General features: G+C 40.7%; 2 protein-coding genes across 2 annotated transcripts; one reads left to right on the top strand and one right to left on the bottom strand.

The window, feature by feature from the left end:
* Positions 1-3,696: 3,696 nt before the first annotated feature.
* Positions 3,697-5,664, bottom strand: LOC147354356 (endogenous retrovirus group K member 10 Gag polyprotein-like). Its single transcript, XM_086349409.1, is given in 2 exon segments — positions 3,697-3,897; positions 3,899-5,664. Coding segments are annotated over 2 exon segments (1,944 nt in total). The 5' UTR covers positions 5,642-5,664.
* Positions 5,665-8,385: 2,721 nt separating this feature from the next.
* LOC147354355 (zinc finger protein 525-like) lies at positions 8,386-17,683 on the top strand. The gene is made up of 4 exons (XM_086354062.1): positions 8,386-8,604; positions 11,579-11,705; positions 12,180-12,274; positions 14,711-17,683. The coding sequence occupies exons 1-3, from the start codon at positions 8,524-8,526 to the stop codon at positions 12,224-12,226; spliced, it is 255 nt and encodes an 84-aa protein (XP_086210188.1). The 5' UTR covers positions 8,386-8,523; the 3' UTR covers positions 12,227-12,274; positions 14,711-17,683.

The following is a 17,683-nucleotide window of genomic DNA, read 5'->3' as shown; positions in this document are numbered from 1 at the left end:
TATCCGGACTCCCTAACAAAAAGACATCCTGTTGAATTAAAATATCTAGACAGACAAATAGGTAAGCGATCAAACACTCCACGGTAAGAGAAATTAACTTGATTAGGAATAATATGTTTATCTGAAAAACCACCCAAAGCCACAGTATCATTAGTGTATATGGGAATAGACCGACCCTCCCAGCCCACCGGGTCGGAAAAATAAGCCCAGTAAGCACTTGAATGTTCTTCAGAGTGTGCAGTGTTAATCTAATTTAAGATAATTAATAAGGTTATCAGGAAGCTTAAAGGCGATATCGGATCGCCCTGCACAGCAACACGATTCTGTGCCTCTCGCATCAATGCCTGAAGTTGTTGCAGAGATGGTAATTCATCATGCTCTTGAATCGTCAATCTCCTCATCTGGTTTGCTAGAGATCGTCTCCGCCGTGCGTACCAACCTTTCCGGCAGCCAGCGCGGCGCTTCGGCATCCTGTGGGAAAACACAAACATGCCCTCGTCCCCAGATGAGTACTGGATCTGGTCCGTACCATTTTCCCACAAGTGGGTATTTCCAAAAGACTTTAGGTCTTATTGTATGTGCATCAAAGTTCCAAAATCGCTGTGCTGCTGAACGGCCACTTATACCCAATTGTAAAAAATTTAGAACAAATAAAGCATGGTTTAGAGAGTTGGAGGGGGTATTGGGATACAATTCCCCCTTCTTTAGTTTTTGCAATTGATGTTTGAGAGTTTGATGTGCCCGTTCAATGATTCCTTGACCTTGAGGATTATAAGGGATACCTGTTTTATGTGAGATAGACAATTGCGTACAAAATAGTTGAAAACTTTTTCCAGTGTATCCTGGACCATTGTCTGTTTTTATGGTTTTAGGGGTTCCCATAACAGCAAAACATTTAATGCAATGAGCTATACAATGTTTGCTAGCTTCTCCGGATTGTAGAGGGGCATGAAAAAGCCGGAGAAGGTGTCAATAGTAACATGAACAAATTTTTGTTTAGCAAATTCAGGAATATGGGTAACATCCATTTGCCATATATCGTTTGGCAACAATCCTCGAGGATTAACTCCATAATGGGGGACGCTAAAAAATTGAGGACATGTTTGACACTGCTTAACAATCTGGCAGCTTCTCGAGTAATGCCAAATTGAAGTCTTAAGCTATTGCTGTTTTGATGGTGTAAGCTGTGAGAAGTTTTTGCCATTTGTTCCAATGAAGGAAATATCATACGTGTAGCTTCGTCAGCCAAAGCATTGCCTCGTGCTAAAGGTCCAGGAAGCCCAGAGTGAGCACGAATATGACCAAAATAGCATTTATTAACTCTGGAACAAATTAAATGTTGTATATCACGAAAAAGAGTTTGGATAGTAGAATTCAGGGTACCAATAAATGGAACAGTCTCAATAGTGTTTAAGGCTCTTATGATATATTGACTGTCAGAATATAAATTAAATGGAGCAGAAATTTGTAATAGAGCCTGAAAAACGGCAAATAGTTCTACTTCTTGAGCAGACTTATAATTAGTACGCCAGGTGGTAGTATTGTCCTGTATAATCAAACTAGCCATTCCATTTGAAGAGCCATCAGTAAATACAGTTAGGGCGTCAGCAAGGGGCTGAGAAACAATGATTTGGGGGAAGAGAAATTGGTGATAGTGAGCAAATTGCAAAATTTTATCTGAGGGATAATGATTATCAAGCTGTCCACTAAAACCAGCTAAGGCAATAACCCAATTGTCGCTAAACTGAAACAGCCAGTCCTGCTGAATTTTAGAAAATGGAACACATATAAAATGTGGGTCTCTTCCTAGATATACAGTGGATTCTGACCGCCCAAGAGCTATTAGGGCAGCAACCAAATCATAATAGGGGGTTAATACCCGAGAGGAAGAAGCAGGCAAATGAAGCCATCTTAAAGGCAATCCTTGGAATAAGACTGCTGTAGGAGCATGTTTAGTAGGAAGAATATATAAACCCCATTCTTGAGTATAGTCGCAATAAGTAGCTTGTTGTTTAGACAGGGCCTGTTCAACTTTATCTAAGGCTTGCCTTCCCTCCAGAGTCAGAGTTCGGGGGGAAGTTGGATCAGGATCACCCTTCAGAATATCAAAAAGAGGCTTCATTTCCCCTGTAGTTAGCTTCAAGTAAGGTCTTATCCAATTAGTATCTCCTAACAGTTTTTGGAAATCATTCAAGGTAACCAGATTATCTTTACGAATTTCTATCTTCTGAGCTCGAAACCATTCCTTTTCCAGAAAAAACCCCAAATAAGAATAAGGGGGGAAGCGTTGCACCTTTTCTGTTGTGATAATCAAACCATAATCCTGTAATGCAGTTTGCATATAAGCGAATGTTCTTAATAGCAACTCCTCATCTTGATATGCCAAAAGAATATCATCCATATAATGAATAATATATACTTGGGGGTACGAGGACCTAGTGGTTTTTAAAGCTTGAGCAACAAATTTCTGACAGAGAGTAGGACTATTAGCCATTCCCTGAGGTAAAACTTGCCACTGATATCTTTTCATAGGTTCTTTATAATTTGTAGAAGGGACACTAAAAGCAAATCTTTGACAGTCATTAGTGGCAAGGGGAATAGTATAAAATCAGTCTTTTAAGTCAATAATAATTTTGTAAGTATTTTTTGGAATGGCCATGGGGGTAGGCAACCCCGGCTGAAGGGGGCCCATCAATTCCATTGTTTCATTAACCTTTCGTAAATCTTGTAATAGCCTCCATTTACCTGTTTTCTTTTTAATGACAAAAATAGGTGAATTCCAAGGTGAATTTGAGGGGGTAATATGGCCGAGAGCAAGCTGTTCCTGCACAAGCTGATTGGCGGCCGTGATCTTTTCTACTGATAGGGGCCACTGATCAACCCATACCGGATCGTCAGACTTCCATTTTATCGGATCAGCATGGATTGCAGGACGATCAATGACCCCTCCTAAAAACATCCTATACCTTTTCTATCATTCTTAACTGCAGGGATCAGGGATTGTAAAGGCCCTTGTGAATGTATCCCCAACCCCTGATGGGGCAAAAGGCCTTGGTCTAACAATTGATTACTAATCTTTTTATCTGGACTATAAAGATATACCCCCATATTCATCATAACATCTCTCCCCCATAGATTAACCGGCAGTCCTGGCAAAACATAAGGTTGAAAATGTCCTTCATGTCCTTCTTCGTCCCTCCACTTTAAAAAGGTTGAACTCTGTTCTGGGTCATGTGATTGCCCAATGCGTTGCAGAGTAGAAATTACAACCTGCTTAGGCCATTCATCAGGCCAATGTTTTTGAGATATGACAGAAACATCTGCACCAGTATCCAAAATACCTTTAAAAGGCTTTTCTTGAATATACAGGGCGCTGTTTATTAATGGCCTGAATCCAATAAGCGTCTGAAGACCCAAAACCTCGGGATCCTCGTTCTTGCTTAATGGCTTTTCCAACTGGAATTGTAGGAAGTAGAATTGATTGAGCAACACGTTGACCAGATTGTATTACTGTTATGCCCTGTGGTGAATGGGCCATAATTTTTATTTCACCCATATAATCAGAGTCTATGACTCCAGAGGCTACTAATAAACCTTTCATCATAGTACTGCTTCTCCCCAATAGGAGGCTCATAGTGTTCTTCGGAAGAGGGCCAAAAATTCCAGTTGGTAAAGCCTGCATGCCCATTTCTGGAGTTAATACTGTGTAGGTGGAGAAACTGAGGTCCAATCCTGCACTCCCTGCAGTTGCACTGAACAACTCGGTAACAGTTCTGCGTTTTGGCCTTGAAGCGTCTCCAATTTGGTCAGATTTTGCATCACCCCATAACATTGTTTCGGGGCCTGGGGCTGGCCCCTCACCCAGTTTCCCGAGACCGGAGGAAGTGGCTTTCCCTGTTAAGTCAGTTTTAGAACGGCAATCCTTCGCCCAGTGTTTGCCTTTCTTACACCTAGGACAAAGGTTAGGGGTTTGAGCAGGTCTCCGGGCCTGCTTCTGCGGGCAGTGGGTGGCCTGATGACCCATCTGGCCACAAGAAAAGCAGCCAGAGCCAGGGACTCGAAGCCGACCACTAGTTTTATCCCACTTTTGTTGTTGATACAGTACTTCTTTGACTGTCTTTCCTTGTAATGCCGCGGCCAAAGTTATGCCTTGAACGTATGAAGGGCCGATATCAGCACAAATCTATATATAGTCAGATAAGCCTCCCTTTTTCCTGTAAGGTCTCAGGGCAGCTTGACAAGCCGAATTGGCATTCTCATAAGCAAGCTGTTTAGTCAACACCATCCCCGCCTGCTCATCCCCTATCATTTTACCAATTGCCTCAAGCAGGCGGGCAACAAAATCCTGATATGGTTCATCTGGCCCCTGGCGAATTTTAGATAAATCTTCAGTCTTTTTACCAGAATTTGGAAGCTTTTTCCATGCTCGTAGAGCCGCAGCACTAATCTGAGGGTAGGCTCCAGGCAAATAATTAAGTTGACTATTAGTGTCTCGATATTCTCCCTCTCCCACCATCATTTCATAAGTGGTGTTCAGTCCCTGTCGCCGATTGATATCGGCCGTGATCCCACACTGCTCAGCAAACTCAGATTTCCATAGTAAATAATCTCTTCCAGATAAACAAGCCCGAGCAACCTGTTTCCAATCATTAGGTGGCAGATTTTGATTTCCTAAAGCCTCTATAATAGCCTGAGTAAATGGAGCAGTCGGGCCGTATTGTGCACAAGCCATTTTTAACTCTTTCAGTTGCTTCAAGGGCAGCGGCTCATAATACCTCTGCTGTTGAGCATTTTCAAACACTGGATAGATTCCTGAAAACCCAGGAATATGTTCTCCTTCTTCATTAGCTCCTTTAATTGCTTGTTGAAGAGGAGATAATAATATCTCACTTTTAATTTTTATGTTTTCACCGGGCAAAGAAGCAGGGATAGATATAAGCTCTCGCAGTTCTACGAAAGGTGGAGGTGGATCGAGTCCAGCAAGAACCGAGGGAGGCTGTGCTGGAGGCTCAGGCTGGCTGGAGTGGGAGTCTCCCTGTGCATCCTTTTTTACTGCTATAACAATCTTCTGAATTAAATTCTCCAGCTGTTCTTCAGAAAGCCCTGAATGCTTTAATTCCCCTTTTCCCGAGGGGGATTGCATGTTAACCATCATCTCCCAAGGCATATCCTCTCTATGGTACTGAGCCGCTTGTTCATTTAACTCTTCCTGTTCATCAGAGCTTAACACATCATCACTCCCTCCAGCCTTACAAGCTGTTCCCTCAGGCACAGCATAAAGCGGCTCAGGTGGAGGGGCAGAAGGCTCTGCAACTTCGGGTCCCGTGGAATCCCTGAGAGCCGTTTGAATTTTATGTCCCTCATGTTCAGGATCCAGATAGTCTCTTCTGAGAGTCCACAAAGAAAAAGCATCCACAGGAACACGATTGGGACCATGTAAGGAATAATATGTCTGCAATTGTTTTCCTACCTTTTTCCAAGTTTCCAGACTAACTGTTCCTTCCTCTGGAAACCAGGGACAAACCTCTTCTATGAAAAGTAAAAACTTCTCTAGCTGTAACTTATGTACATGAATTCCCCTACCTTTTAACATAGTTTTCAACATATGTACAAATAACTGGCGGCTATTGCCTTGTCCCATGATTTATTACTCTCGACAATCACCCTCCCTGCCCTTTACTTTAATTAATTAGGAATTCCTCTTTATTTACCTCAATCTTGGTGGGCAGCAGCCGTCGTCGCGCTCCGATTCTCGAGTCCCTGTTTTGGGCGCCACCAGCCGGTGCCAGCCGGTCCCGAGACAGGTCCCGAGAACGTGCACGGCGGGGCTAAGAAAGAAACTAAAGCAAGAGACTACAACAAAGATGGCGTCGAGAGGTTCAGACACGGCTCCACGAAGGGACGCAGTCTGACACCAACTTTATTCAGCATCTTATATTTATACAGAAAAGCGTGAGAAAGACAAGACAGTTGACATTTTTTCTTGGTTGGCCTATACATCTTACAAACAGTCACAAGAAATCTTGAGAGCATGGGAATGGCTCCCTGTTTTTATTTCTTACACCAGATAACATTTCCCTGTGCGTGAGAAGTTTGCACAGAACTCCAGGTGCCTGCAGTAAATAAGCGCCTAATCTCTGGGGTGGTGGGACAGAGAGCTATGTTTGCAAGCAAACCCTCAAGGACTGAGGCAGCTCCCAGAGCTGTGTCCTTCGGACAAAGGACCCCGTTCTCATGGGCAGCTCCCCGCAACGGAGGAGCCTGGTAGGCTGCAGTCCATGGGGTCTCGAAGAGTCGGACATGACTGAGTGACTTCACTTTCACTTTTCACTTTCATGCATTGGAGAAGGAAATGGCAACCCACTCCAGTGTTCTTGCCTGGAGAATCCCAGGGACGGCGGAGCCTGGTGGGCTGCTGTCTATGGGGTCGCACAAAGTCGGACACGACTGAAGCGACTTAGCAGCAACAGCAGCACCCTTGTTTATAATGAAATAATTTGAAATTATTTGAAAACCAAAATGAATGTCATTCAACTCTCAAATAATCCATACTATGCTTCGTTTCTAGTGTGTATGCAAATGCAGGTTTTTGATGGTTTGTGCTTCAGAGAAGAGAAGCCCTTCTATATTGTGTTGCAACCATTTATATCTATTCTCCATTAGAAGATGGACACCGTAATGTAAAATGTAAAATGAACGTCTAACTGGAGGTGTTTGTTATTCGTGTCAAATATCCTTGGAGGTCACCATGATGTAAGTGATCATGGAATCTTTTCATATATTAAAGTAGGACAGATTGGTTCTAAATTTTCAATAGTTATGTCACTTGATTTGTGAGGAGAACACAGTGACAGCTAACTGAAATATTGATGTTATGTTTATAATATCCCTAGAAGTCATGAACTTTAGTTGACAACGTTGAAATAAAGACAGCTTCTGTGATAACCTAGAAATGTATGGGAAACCCTTCCTGAAAAAGTCATATAATTAGTGTATGTCTGTTTACTAGCTTCTGCTTTGTCAATCACAGAAATCACAATTCTCAGATGTTATATCAGGAAACTAAATAGCTTTCTCTACACTTGTAATTTGTATTTTAATCAATGATCACACAGTGAATTGTAAAATGTTTTATTTCAACTATGTGTGAAATTAAGACATGCTAATTAATAAAAAGTGAATGGTTTTTATTTTTTATTTTAATGAAGTGTTAACCCACCACCACCATTAATCTCTCCCACCTTATTAAAGGTTTCAGGGAAGAGATAACAACAGTAAACTATTTGGTAGCACAGAGACATGGCATCTGTAGAAATTAATTTCCTTACTGGCTTTAAATCTCTAATAACGTCATATATTTTGCACCTTTTCCACACTGTATCTTTTTCCCTCTCTGTAACTGCGGGGACATTCTGATGATTCTAATAAGAAGGATCATACAGAGTACTGTTGAGAGTCTACCTGAACTGCTCCATGCTGTTGCTGCCTCAGCATCTATCTGGGGAGCAGGCAGCCTGCAGGTCCTTGAACTCACACCAGCCAGTCCTGTGAGCACCTGCACACAGGTGACCCCCTTCCTTGAGACCAGCAGTCTTACTGAACCCCAGGGTCTACTTCACAGGTCCCCCTTCAATGACACCCTCACAGCGCTCACTAGAATCCTGGTCTTTTTGGTTTGAATGGACCATCCACGCTTGGCCTGGGGAGCCCACAGCACTTCACTCAGGGTCACTTAGAAAGGCCTGAATCCCAATTACTGCCTCTTTCTGTGCCTGGTTCTCGCCTTGACCTTCCTAAGAAATCCCTTCCCTAAACCCTACCCCACAGAGAAGTCTCAGGTGTGCTGAGTGTAAGGGCTCGACCTCAGGGCTCCTTAATGTGGGTTGTGAGGGAGAAACATCAGAACAAACAGGGAATTTGCTAAAGACTCATTTCATGGCCCCACTTCAGACCTGCAGATTCATAACTTCTTAGAGTGGGGACCTGACCTCAAGGGATTGTATACACTGAACTGGTTCAGAAAGAATATTTGGTCAAGTGGTTTCCACCTGGTTTCCTATCAGGATGACGTGACCAGTGTTGAGCGATAACCTCCCCGGTGCCCTCCCTACAGATTTCTTTGTCGGTCCTGTGGGAGCATCAGTGTGGTTTGTAGGAAGTGCTCCAGGGGCTTCTAAGGGGAGGCCTGGGTTAAGGACATGGCTCCTGGTCCATTTGTGAGAGCTGAGGCCCAGCTTCAATCAGGAGAGGCAGCAGGGTTGGCCTAGCTGGATTTGGACCGGGGAAGTCAGTCAGCTCACACGGTCTGTGTGAGCTCAGGGTGAGGAGCTCTCTCTAAGGAGAGAACAATCAAGAAATAAGTTCACAGGCTGGTCTCCAGGTAGGAAGTGATTGTTGCTGAATCTCTCCTGAGACAGGACAGGAGAGGTGGGTCTTTTCAGCTTTTCAAGGTCCTTCTGTCTGTAGTTGTGGTGGTTGCAGGTTATAGAGCTGTGCGGATGCCTTTGAAGGTATTTTCTCAAGATGCAGAGGTGTGTTTGCTACATAACATCCCCAGAGAAGACAGAGCAGGAGGAAGAAGAGGAGGAAATGGCAGCTTCTCAGGTACATGTCCTGTCCTGGGTCTGGGGCTGTGTCTGCTTTTCCTGCTGAAATGCCTGGACTGAGAGAACCTACAAACCTTTAATTCTCTACTCATATTTTTTTTGGCTTGGGATGTTTGTTTTCAACTATTTACTTTTTCCTACAATAGTGAAGACCAGCTCTTCTCCCTGATGTCCCAGAGCCTTTTCTTCATTGTCTGTATCCCAGCTTTCTATAGAAAATGAATTCTCAGAGTGAATTAGTGATGAGTTCTCAAAGTGAATTAGTGACTTTCAACTGGAGAATATATTCCCTTTGTGAGAGATCAACATGGAGAGGCACTGGTATCCAAGATTCCATGGGGATGTGGTGTGGTGTTGGGCTCTTAGGGAAGTAGAGGAAATGCAGTGATGAGTTTACATCTGGATGCAACTTCAGCTCTTTAGAACAGAAAGAAAATGCAGTTATAAATAGAATGATCTCAGTGATCCATAATTTTTCAGATAATTTTGAAACAAAAAATAATAGTGCAGTGTCTATATTATTAAAATGACTTGCTGTTAAAATATACTCATAGGATACAGAACTGGGGAGGTGTATATGAAGTGAAATTTTTAGAAACTGACATTTTTCAGGGTCAATTCAGATCACTGCTACCATTTATCCCATTACACTGCATGTAACCTTGATCAGGTACTTCTGTGAGATTCCAGCATTACGATGTTCGCATTTTTTTTCTCTTTACCTTTAATAAAGATTTAGGATGATTTAGGGAGGGACCTGCACCAGCCCCCAGTTATGGTGGAAATCCGCACCTTCTTAGTCTCTCTTCGCTTTGAATAATGAACACACCTGTGTTTAGTGGGGATATTGGATTTTGGGAGTGGAGGTTTCCTCACTCAAGCCCAGGTCCGGTAGTTTCCATTACACTCCACCCTCATCTCTCAGACATGATCTTATCACCTCTTTTTATTTTCCAAAGCACTTACCATAATCATATTCCTAATGTTTGTGCAACTATGTCAAATTTCTAAAATATAGCTCAACACAAGTGATACAGATTTCAAAAGAAATAAAGGACTCTAATTTAGAGTCCTAATTTATTTCATATTGGTATGTGTGTTTGCATGTTAGTGTACTTTAAAAATACAGATTATCATCCACAAAAAATGATGAGATTTAACCAGTGAAAAATCATCTTGATCTTATTGAATTGAATGCTTTTTGTCACTTCTAACGTGTACGTAGTTCCCACGTTAGTGTAGGTGCGCGTGGAATGGTGACCTGTTTGATCCATTTTTGGACTGTGTTCCTCCCAATTACCTGCACTTGTCTACACATTTATTAGAGTTGTCTCTGTATATTTCTCTGTTCTTTTTCTTTTTTTGTACTATGAAAGTATGACAACACATTTACAGGAGACATGTACAACACAGAAGAAAGTTACATATAGTTCCACTATATAATACATTTGTCTTTTTAAGTAGATAAAGTAAGATTTTTAGTTGGAGTTTCAATACCAAGCTCTCCAAAGTTAATGGAATATTCATTCTAAAATGAATGGATTATGATTTATTAAAGTTTATTTAATTTAATTTCTAAAAGTAGAAGGATATAGTTAGACCTGAAAAGCACCATGAACCAGTTCAACATAATTAAGATTTATATAATTTGGACACAACAGTAGGATACAAATTCTATTTGACTTCCAATAGCCTATAAACTAGGATACACTGGAACATATGTGCTAAGTCACTTCAGTTGTATCTGACTCTTTGTGACCCCATGGACTGTAGCCTCCCAGGCTCTTCTATCCTCCAGGCAAGAATACTGGAGTCAGTTGCCATTTTCTTCTCCAACTGGAACATATCTCAGTACATAAAACAAGGTACAAAAATTTCATGGTGTAAAGGTTTTGAAATCATAGAGTCTGTTCTCTTATCAATGTGGAATTGTCTTATCTTAGAACAAATATCAAAAGATGTTTTCAAGTGCAGTCTGACATTTACCAAGAGAGATCCTTGACGTAGCCATTGAAAACCTCAATAAAGTTAGAAGACAGAAAAAAATGTGTTTTTTAAAAATAAATTCTAGTCCATATCAACTAAAGAAAACCCAAGCTCTACTATTTACTGAATACCTGACAAAGTATTCTAAAATAAGTGTTACAGCAATATTATTGATCTAAATTATTTATGTGGCTCATTCAAGACTATGTAAAAACTTTTAGAAAGATATATGGTATATACTAAATATCAACAGGACTGTTTTTTTCTATGCTTACTATTCTATTAAACCTTAAAATCTGTAAAACATGTACAGTTCAATATTAACTATGACTTCTTACCTGGCTGTTCAAGTCTTTGCAATCCCATGGACTACACAGTCCATGGAATTCTCCAGGCCAGAATACTGAAGAGGGTAGCTGTTCCCTTCTCCAGGGGATCTTCTCAACCCAGGGATCGAACATAGGCCTCCCACATTGCAGGCAGATTCTTTACCAGCTGAGCCACCAGAGAAGCCCTACCTGGCTCTTCTACCTCTGTGCTGCTCACAATGCCATTCATGAACCTGAGATTCAGTTAGAAGTGAGCTTGTTAAAGAACAACAACTCTGGCCCCACTCCAGAATTCCTGAATTAGAATCTCCTTTTAAAAACTATTCCCAGTTTGGAGAAAACTATTCCCAGTTTGGTTGATAGACAATTTATCCTGTATTACACAAGAACAACACTCTAAGTAAACCTGCCTCTATAGATCACATCATACCATAGTTTTTCTCCCAGACAAAAAGGATCTCTACAGTAGTTTTGTGAATCGTATACCATCTTCTTTTTTTCTGGGGTTAGAAATATGGTAGAGAATATTAGTGTGGAAAGTTTTATTCTTGTGTAATACCAGACATTCTCCTGAATCAAAATCATTTCTCTTGCTGGTTTCACCTTGGGTCACATAAGGAAGTGACAGCCATATGGCATATGTACTTTGTATTTCAGGGATGGCTGACATTCCAGGATGTAGCCATAGACGTCACTCAAGAGGAGTGGGAGTGCCTGGACCTCGGTCAGCGGGAATTGTACAGGGATGTGATGTTAGAGAAGTACGGGAACCTGGCCTCCTTGGGTGAGGATAACTGCCTTCCAGAATCCCTTATCCACCCACCGGGTTATGGTTCCTGCATTTCTAGAATGTCTCCTGGAATCTTCTGCTTCTTATAATAGAGTTTCAGATCCCTGCTTTCTAGGAAAAGAATGGGAGTTTGTGAGGTTAGAAAGACGTCATGATGATTCTTTATTATTCCACCCTTCCTCTTTCTTGAGATAATCTGCCTCCTTCTCTCTAGATTACTAGGAATTTTATAAGTTCAGTGGTATAAAATAGTTGTTCCTTGTCTCTACTACTAACTTTTCCCTAGTAGTACTAGACCAGAATCTCAGGATCTGTCTTTATGTTTTTGTTAGTGTTTATAGGTGCTCTCAATAAAGCATTTGGGGAAATCAGTTTTCTAGGCTGTGTCAGTATTCTACCACACCGTGTCTTCTCACCTGAATATGTATTGGAATGGAAACTGATGAATCTCCTTTCTCTGATGAACAGGACTTGTGTCTCTAAGCCAGACCTGGTCACCTTTCTGGAGCGAATGAAGGATTCCAGGAATATAAGCAGCATGGAGACAACACCCATACACCCAGGTATGTCTGAATGGATGGAGCCTGTGACAGGTGAGAGGTCCAAGGATCAGTGAGGAAGTCGTCCTTTGTCATGTGGTTTGGGAAGATCTGCTTCAGTGGAAATGATTTTGGAGAAGTCTGGGTTTATTTCTGTTGCTGTCATAGATGGATATCACCTTCCTCATTCTGTCTCTTTAATCATTCATGAATTCATCTCCAGTGATTACTTTTCTCATTCACAATGAGAACTGAAATTCTCCCCTTGGCCTGTGACAACCTGCATGAGTTGGCTGCTCTTTCATTTCTTGGGGATCCTAGGAAAACTGTGTTCATTTCTGAGTAACTCTATGACACTCCTTTTAAAGTTCATTTCTACCTCTAGACAGAAGTGTTTGGGTGGAGTTGTAGACAAACTGCCAAAGTTCTAGAAATACTGGGGACAGACATTTGTTTTCTGCTTTATAATTTCTAATCCACTGGAAACTATAAGTATGGCCTTATAAATTTCATACTCAAATAATTTCTTCACTGCATAAAGCCAAATCTCTCTAAAATGAGAAAATGCAAATCCTAGGTTTATTTCAAAGTTTCTTTTTTCTTTGTATGAACTCATGTTAAATATCTTAAGTGTATTTGCCCCAATTCTTCAATGTTAAAATACTTTAATATATTCATTTAACTCAAAGAATGTTAAATTGGCATGAGAGCTTAGAACATTTTCTACCATATTTTTTCTGGTTGTTTCTCACTATTAAGCTTTTTAGATTATGTGAAAAAATCTTTAAAAAATTTTATTCGAGTGTAGCTGTCTTACAGTGTGCTGCTGTATAGCAAAGAGAACCATATATATACTTTTTTAGATTTCCTCTCCACTTAGGTCTCCACAGAGCGCTGAGTAGAGTTCCCTGTGTTCTTACCACATTTTTAAAGTCTCACTTCTTATTTGATTTCATAAGAACTACTACTTTTATTGAGTTTATCTTGTTTGTTATGAAGCGTCCCAGGACTTTATCCTGTACATCCTCACTTTCTGATTAGCTCTTTGCCAATATCACTTATGATTTTTAGGTTCAAACATCTAATAGAATATGCTCAAGTATAAACACATGTGGTAAAAGTGGGTTAAAGAATTAATAGGCACCTAGTAATTGTGAAAATGTTTGGTATCTCAATTTAAGATTACTTAAAGCAAATGATTACTTAAAGTAATCATTAGATTGTAATCATTAGTAATCATTAGATTAACTATCTATTCTTAATTTAGTTGTTCTTGTAGGTTTTTATCTTGGTCCTTTCTCTACAACATATTTCTTTTTCATTCTTCATTTCATTTTGTGAAACTTTCTGTGCTTGTGGTCTCAGACTCTGGCGTGGTCCAGCTCCCTCAAGTACAAGCTCACAAAGTCTCCAGCTGCTAAAGCTACACCTATCAGGACAGTGGGAGTCCTTATTGTCTAATCAGGCTTTCTGTAGGTGCTGAGTTGACAAAGCCAATTGTGGGGGTATAAAATCGTGGTCTGTGCAGCTGTGAGATTTCACTTTTCTTCCTTAGATGTATGACCCTGGGGCTCAGCTGTGTTTTCCGCCCCCTCAGTGCGCATGGGCCACCCACAGGCACCTGCTCCTCGGGCTGCCCTGGAGCACAGGAGTCCACCCTGGTGGCGAGGGTCATAGGGGAGGAGGCAGCAGCTGGGGTCGTGAGATCACCCAACCCTGTGGGAGTCCTTGCTAGTGCCTGGCCAGGAGGGGCTGGCATAGGAGGAGAGGGGCCGCAATGGTGGTTCTTCCCTTTGGGCATCACTCAACAACGCTGCTCTGCTTCTCTGGTGGTTCAGGCTTCCTCCACAAGCATCCCGTTTGCAGAGCTCCTCCCTCCCGCCTGTCCCCTCAGGATGTCTCCTCACAGCCAATCGCAGTCCTCTGCCTGGGTCTGCTCTCCAAACCCCACATTTCAGGACCCAGCCCTCGTGTGCAGTGGTGGACTCCCCGCTCAGGCTTGGGGAGCAGGGCTGTGGTTAGTACCGTCTGTAGCGGCCTCACTCTGTCCTGCCTGCCTCTAACAGGTGCTGCCTCCTCTTCCCATAAGAGAATGAGGCTCCCTTCTGTCCCAGTGAGCTCCCCCAAGGGTTGCAGGTCCCATCCCACTTCCTCTCCTCTTCCCTTTCCTTCATTTGCTTTGGTCCCACCTGGCTAAACAGAATCTTTCTTGTCCTTTTAGGTGTCCATGGTCCTCTGCTAGTGTTCAGGAGGAGCTCTGTGAGACTTAATCCATTTCTAGATGTATTGATGCATTTATGTATAAAGATGAATTCCATGTCTTCCGAATCCTCTGTCATTTTGACTCCTTCCTTCTCTGTTTCATTCCTAATCTAGCTAAGGGTGTATCAGTTTTATGTAAATTGCAAACTATATTCACTGAGAATAGTAAGTAGAATAACTTGTTATTTGCCCTTTCAGCTGCGTCTTCTCTACACACCCAGTGTGTGATGCCAAGAAATCCAGGCTTCGAAGATTTATGTCCAATAGAAAACCTAAAAATATATGAAATATTGTACCTCGTAAATTTACATTTAATGAAAGACTGGGAACATACATGGGCATGTGAAGGGCAGAGAGGATGTTATGATGGACATAACCCAACTGGGACAGTTTCTCATAATGTAAACATTACTGCCAAGAGAAATCAAAGTTGTGATTGGAAAAACACCAATTTAAGTCGTTAACATCTGCAGAGAAGTGTATGTTTGTCGGCAAAGACCCACATCGTTTTTTGACATATACATGTTCTCTGAAAGGAACTGTGGAAAATCTGGAAAGTCATCTAGTCTCTACTGCAGATAATCATTCAAACCACTCTAAATGCAATACTCAATTAAACATACGTTCAAATATGTCTGAAGACCAGAAATTTAAAAATGAGGGAAAAGATTCCCAGTGTAATCAACTTGAGAGATCCTTTAGCAAGGGTTCAGTATTCTTCAAACAACAGATATTTTTTCCCTTTTCCAAAATCTGCAATGTTGATAATACTGGAAGAGACTTTATTCAGACATCAATGGTCAATGCATATGTGGGTGTAGTTAACGCAGGACAACTTTTCATGTATCATAAAATGAGTAAGGCTTTAAGCAAGAGCTCTACCCCCAATAATTACAAGAGTCTTTATGATGGAGTGAGAAAGTATTTATTCAATGAAACTGGACATAACACTGACCAAGGCTCAAGTCTCCTGAAACACTAGGGAAATCAATTTTTAGACAGTGATTCTGGAAGTAATAAATGTAGGAATATCTTTTATCAAAGAGCAGATGTTTCTCTGTATAAAAGTGTGGATATTGGAAAGAAGGCTTATAATTGTAGTGAATATAGTAAAGTTTGTAATCAGTCTTGTAAACTTGGACAACAGCAGAGTATTCAGAATGTGGAGAAACATTACAAAAGTAACACATGTGGGGAAATAGTCACTAAATCATTAAATCTAAGTAGCCATAGGAAAATCCATACAGAAAGGAAGCCTTTCAAATGCACAGAGTGTGGCAAAGCCTTTATCTGTTCCTCGTGTCTTACTCAACATCAACAAACCCATACTGGGGAGAGACCTTATAAATGTAAGGAATGTGGCAAAGTCTATACCTGTTGCTCAAATCTTACTCAACATCAGGTAATTCATACTGGAGAAAAGCCTTACAGATGTAGAGAATGTGGCAGAGCCTTTAATAGGTGTTCATATCTCACTGTGCATCAGCGAATTCATACTGGGGATACTCTATACAAATGTAGAGAATGTGCCAAAGTCTTTATCTGTGGCTCACATCTTATTCAACATCAGCAAATTCATACTGAAAAGAAGACATATAAATGCACAGAATGTGACAAGTCTTTTAAGGGGCGTGGAAGCTTAACTCAATATCAGATAATTCATACTGGGGAGAAGCAGTATAAATGTACGGAGCGTGGCAAAGCCATTAGGCACAGCTCAAGTCTTACTCAACATCAGCGAATCCATACTGGAGAGAGACCTTATAAATGTAAATATTGTGGCAAAGTGTTTAATTGTAAATCACATCTTACTCAACATAAGCAAATTCATCCTACAAGGAAGGCTTATAAATGTACAGAATATGGTGAAGCCTTTAATCAGAAGTCATGTCTTTCTAGACATCAGATAATTCATACTTGGAGAGAAACCTTATAAATGTAAGGATTGTGGCAAAATCTAACCAAATTTCAAGCCTTACCAACATCAGCAAATTCACATTGGGCAGAAATCATCCAGATGTAAAGAAACATGGCAAAGCCTTTACCCAAAGCTCAAGTCTTGGTCAGCATCAGAGAATTCATCCTTCAGAGAAACTGAAAAGCCTAAATATAAGGAAAGTGGCAAAGGCTGTCATCACTGTCACCTCACTCAACATCAGAGAACACATATTGGAGAGAAACCCTAGTAATATAATAAGTGATGAAAGAGGTTTGTCCTAAATACACACTTTAGAAAACATGAGCCTGTGTTTATACAAGAAAGATATGTGAATGATGTAAAAACAGATGTAGGAAAGTATTTAATCAATCATCAAATCTAAATAGGTATCAGAGAATGTGTACTAGAAAGCATTTCATCACTGCTCTTCTCTGAATTCACTCTAAAGGAGAATTACTGTATATGAACTTATGTTTTTGATGGTTGATGCCCCAAAGATAAGAGAAGCCCTTGTGTATTGGGTGGGCATAATTTATATTTGTTCTTCATTAGAAGATTAAGGACACAGTAATGTAAAATGTACAGTGGACATCTAAATGGAGGCGTTCTGTCATTGAAGTCAAACATCCCTGGAGGTCACCATGATGTCGGTGATCAGAGAATGATTCTGTGTATTAAAGTAAGGCAGGTTTGTTCTAAGTTTTCACTAGTTATGTCACTTGTTTTTTAAGGATGAAACAATGACAGTTCACTGAAATCTTGGTATATCTTTATAATATCACCGAAATCTTGATGTATCTTGATAATATCAATAGTTCACTGAAATCTTGATGTATCTTGATAATATCAACAGAAATAGATCAATAATAACAGTTCACTGAAATCTTGATATATCTTTGTAATATCTTTATTATATCAACAGAATATTAGTTGACATGGCTGAAATATTGACATCTTCTCTGATACCCTAGAAAAGAACTGGACACTCTTCCTGGAAAAGTCATGTGATTAACATAGGTTCCTGTTTATGAAACAATTAGCCTCCATTCTGTACACCATAGAAATACTTTTCTCAGATCATTATATCAAAGGCATGAATATCTTTCTCTGTGCTTGTAATTGGTTATTTTGATCAAGGATCCCACAGTGAACTGTAAAAGGTTTTATGTCAACTGTATGTGCTATTAATATACGTTAATTAATAAAACTGAGTGGTCTTTAGTGTTACAGTT

Source organism: Bos grunniens, chromosome 18, assembly GCF_055505025.1.
Source record: "Bos grunniens cultivar Pamir isolate PY7600 chromosome 18, Bosgru_T2T1.0, whole genome shotgun sequence".
Taxonomy (NCBI): Eukaryota; Metazoa; Chordata; class Mammalia; order Artiodactyla; family Bovidae; genus Bos; species Bos grunniens.
The sequence above is the reverse complement of the archived record's forward strand: the minus strand, read 5'-3'. Positions and strand labels throughout refer to the sequence as shown.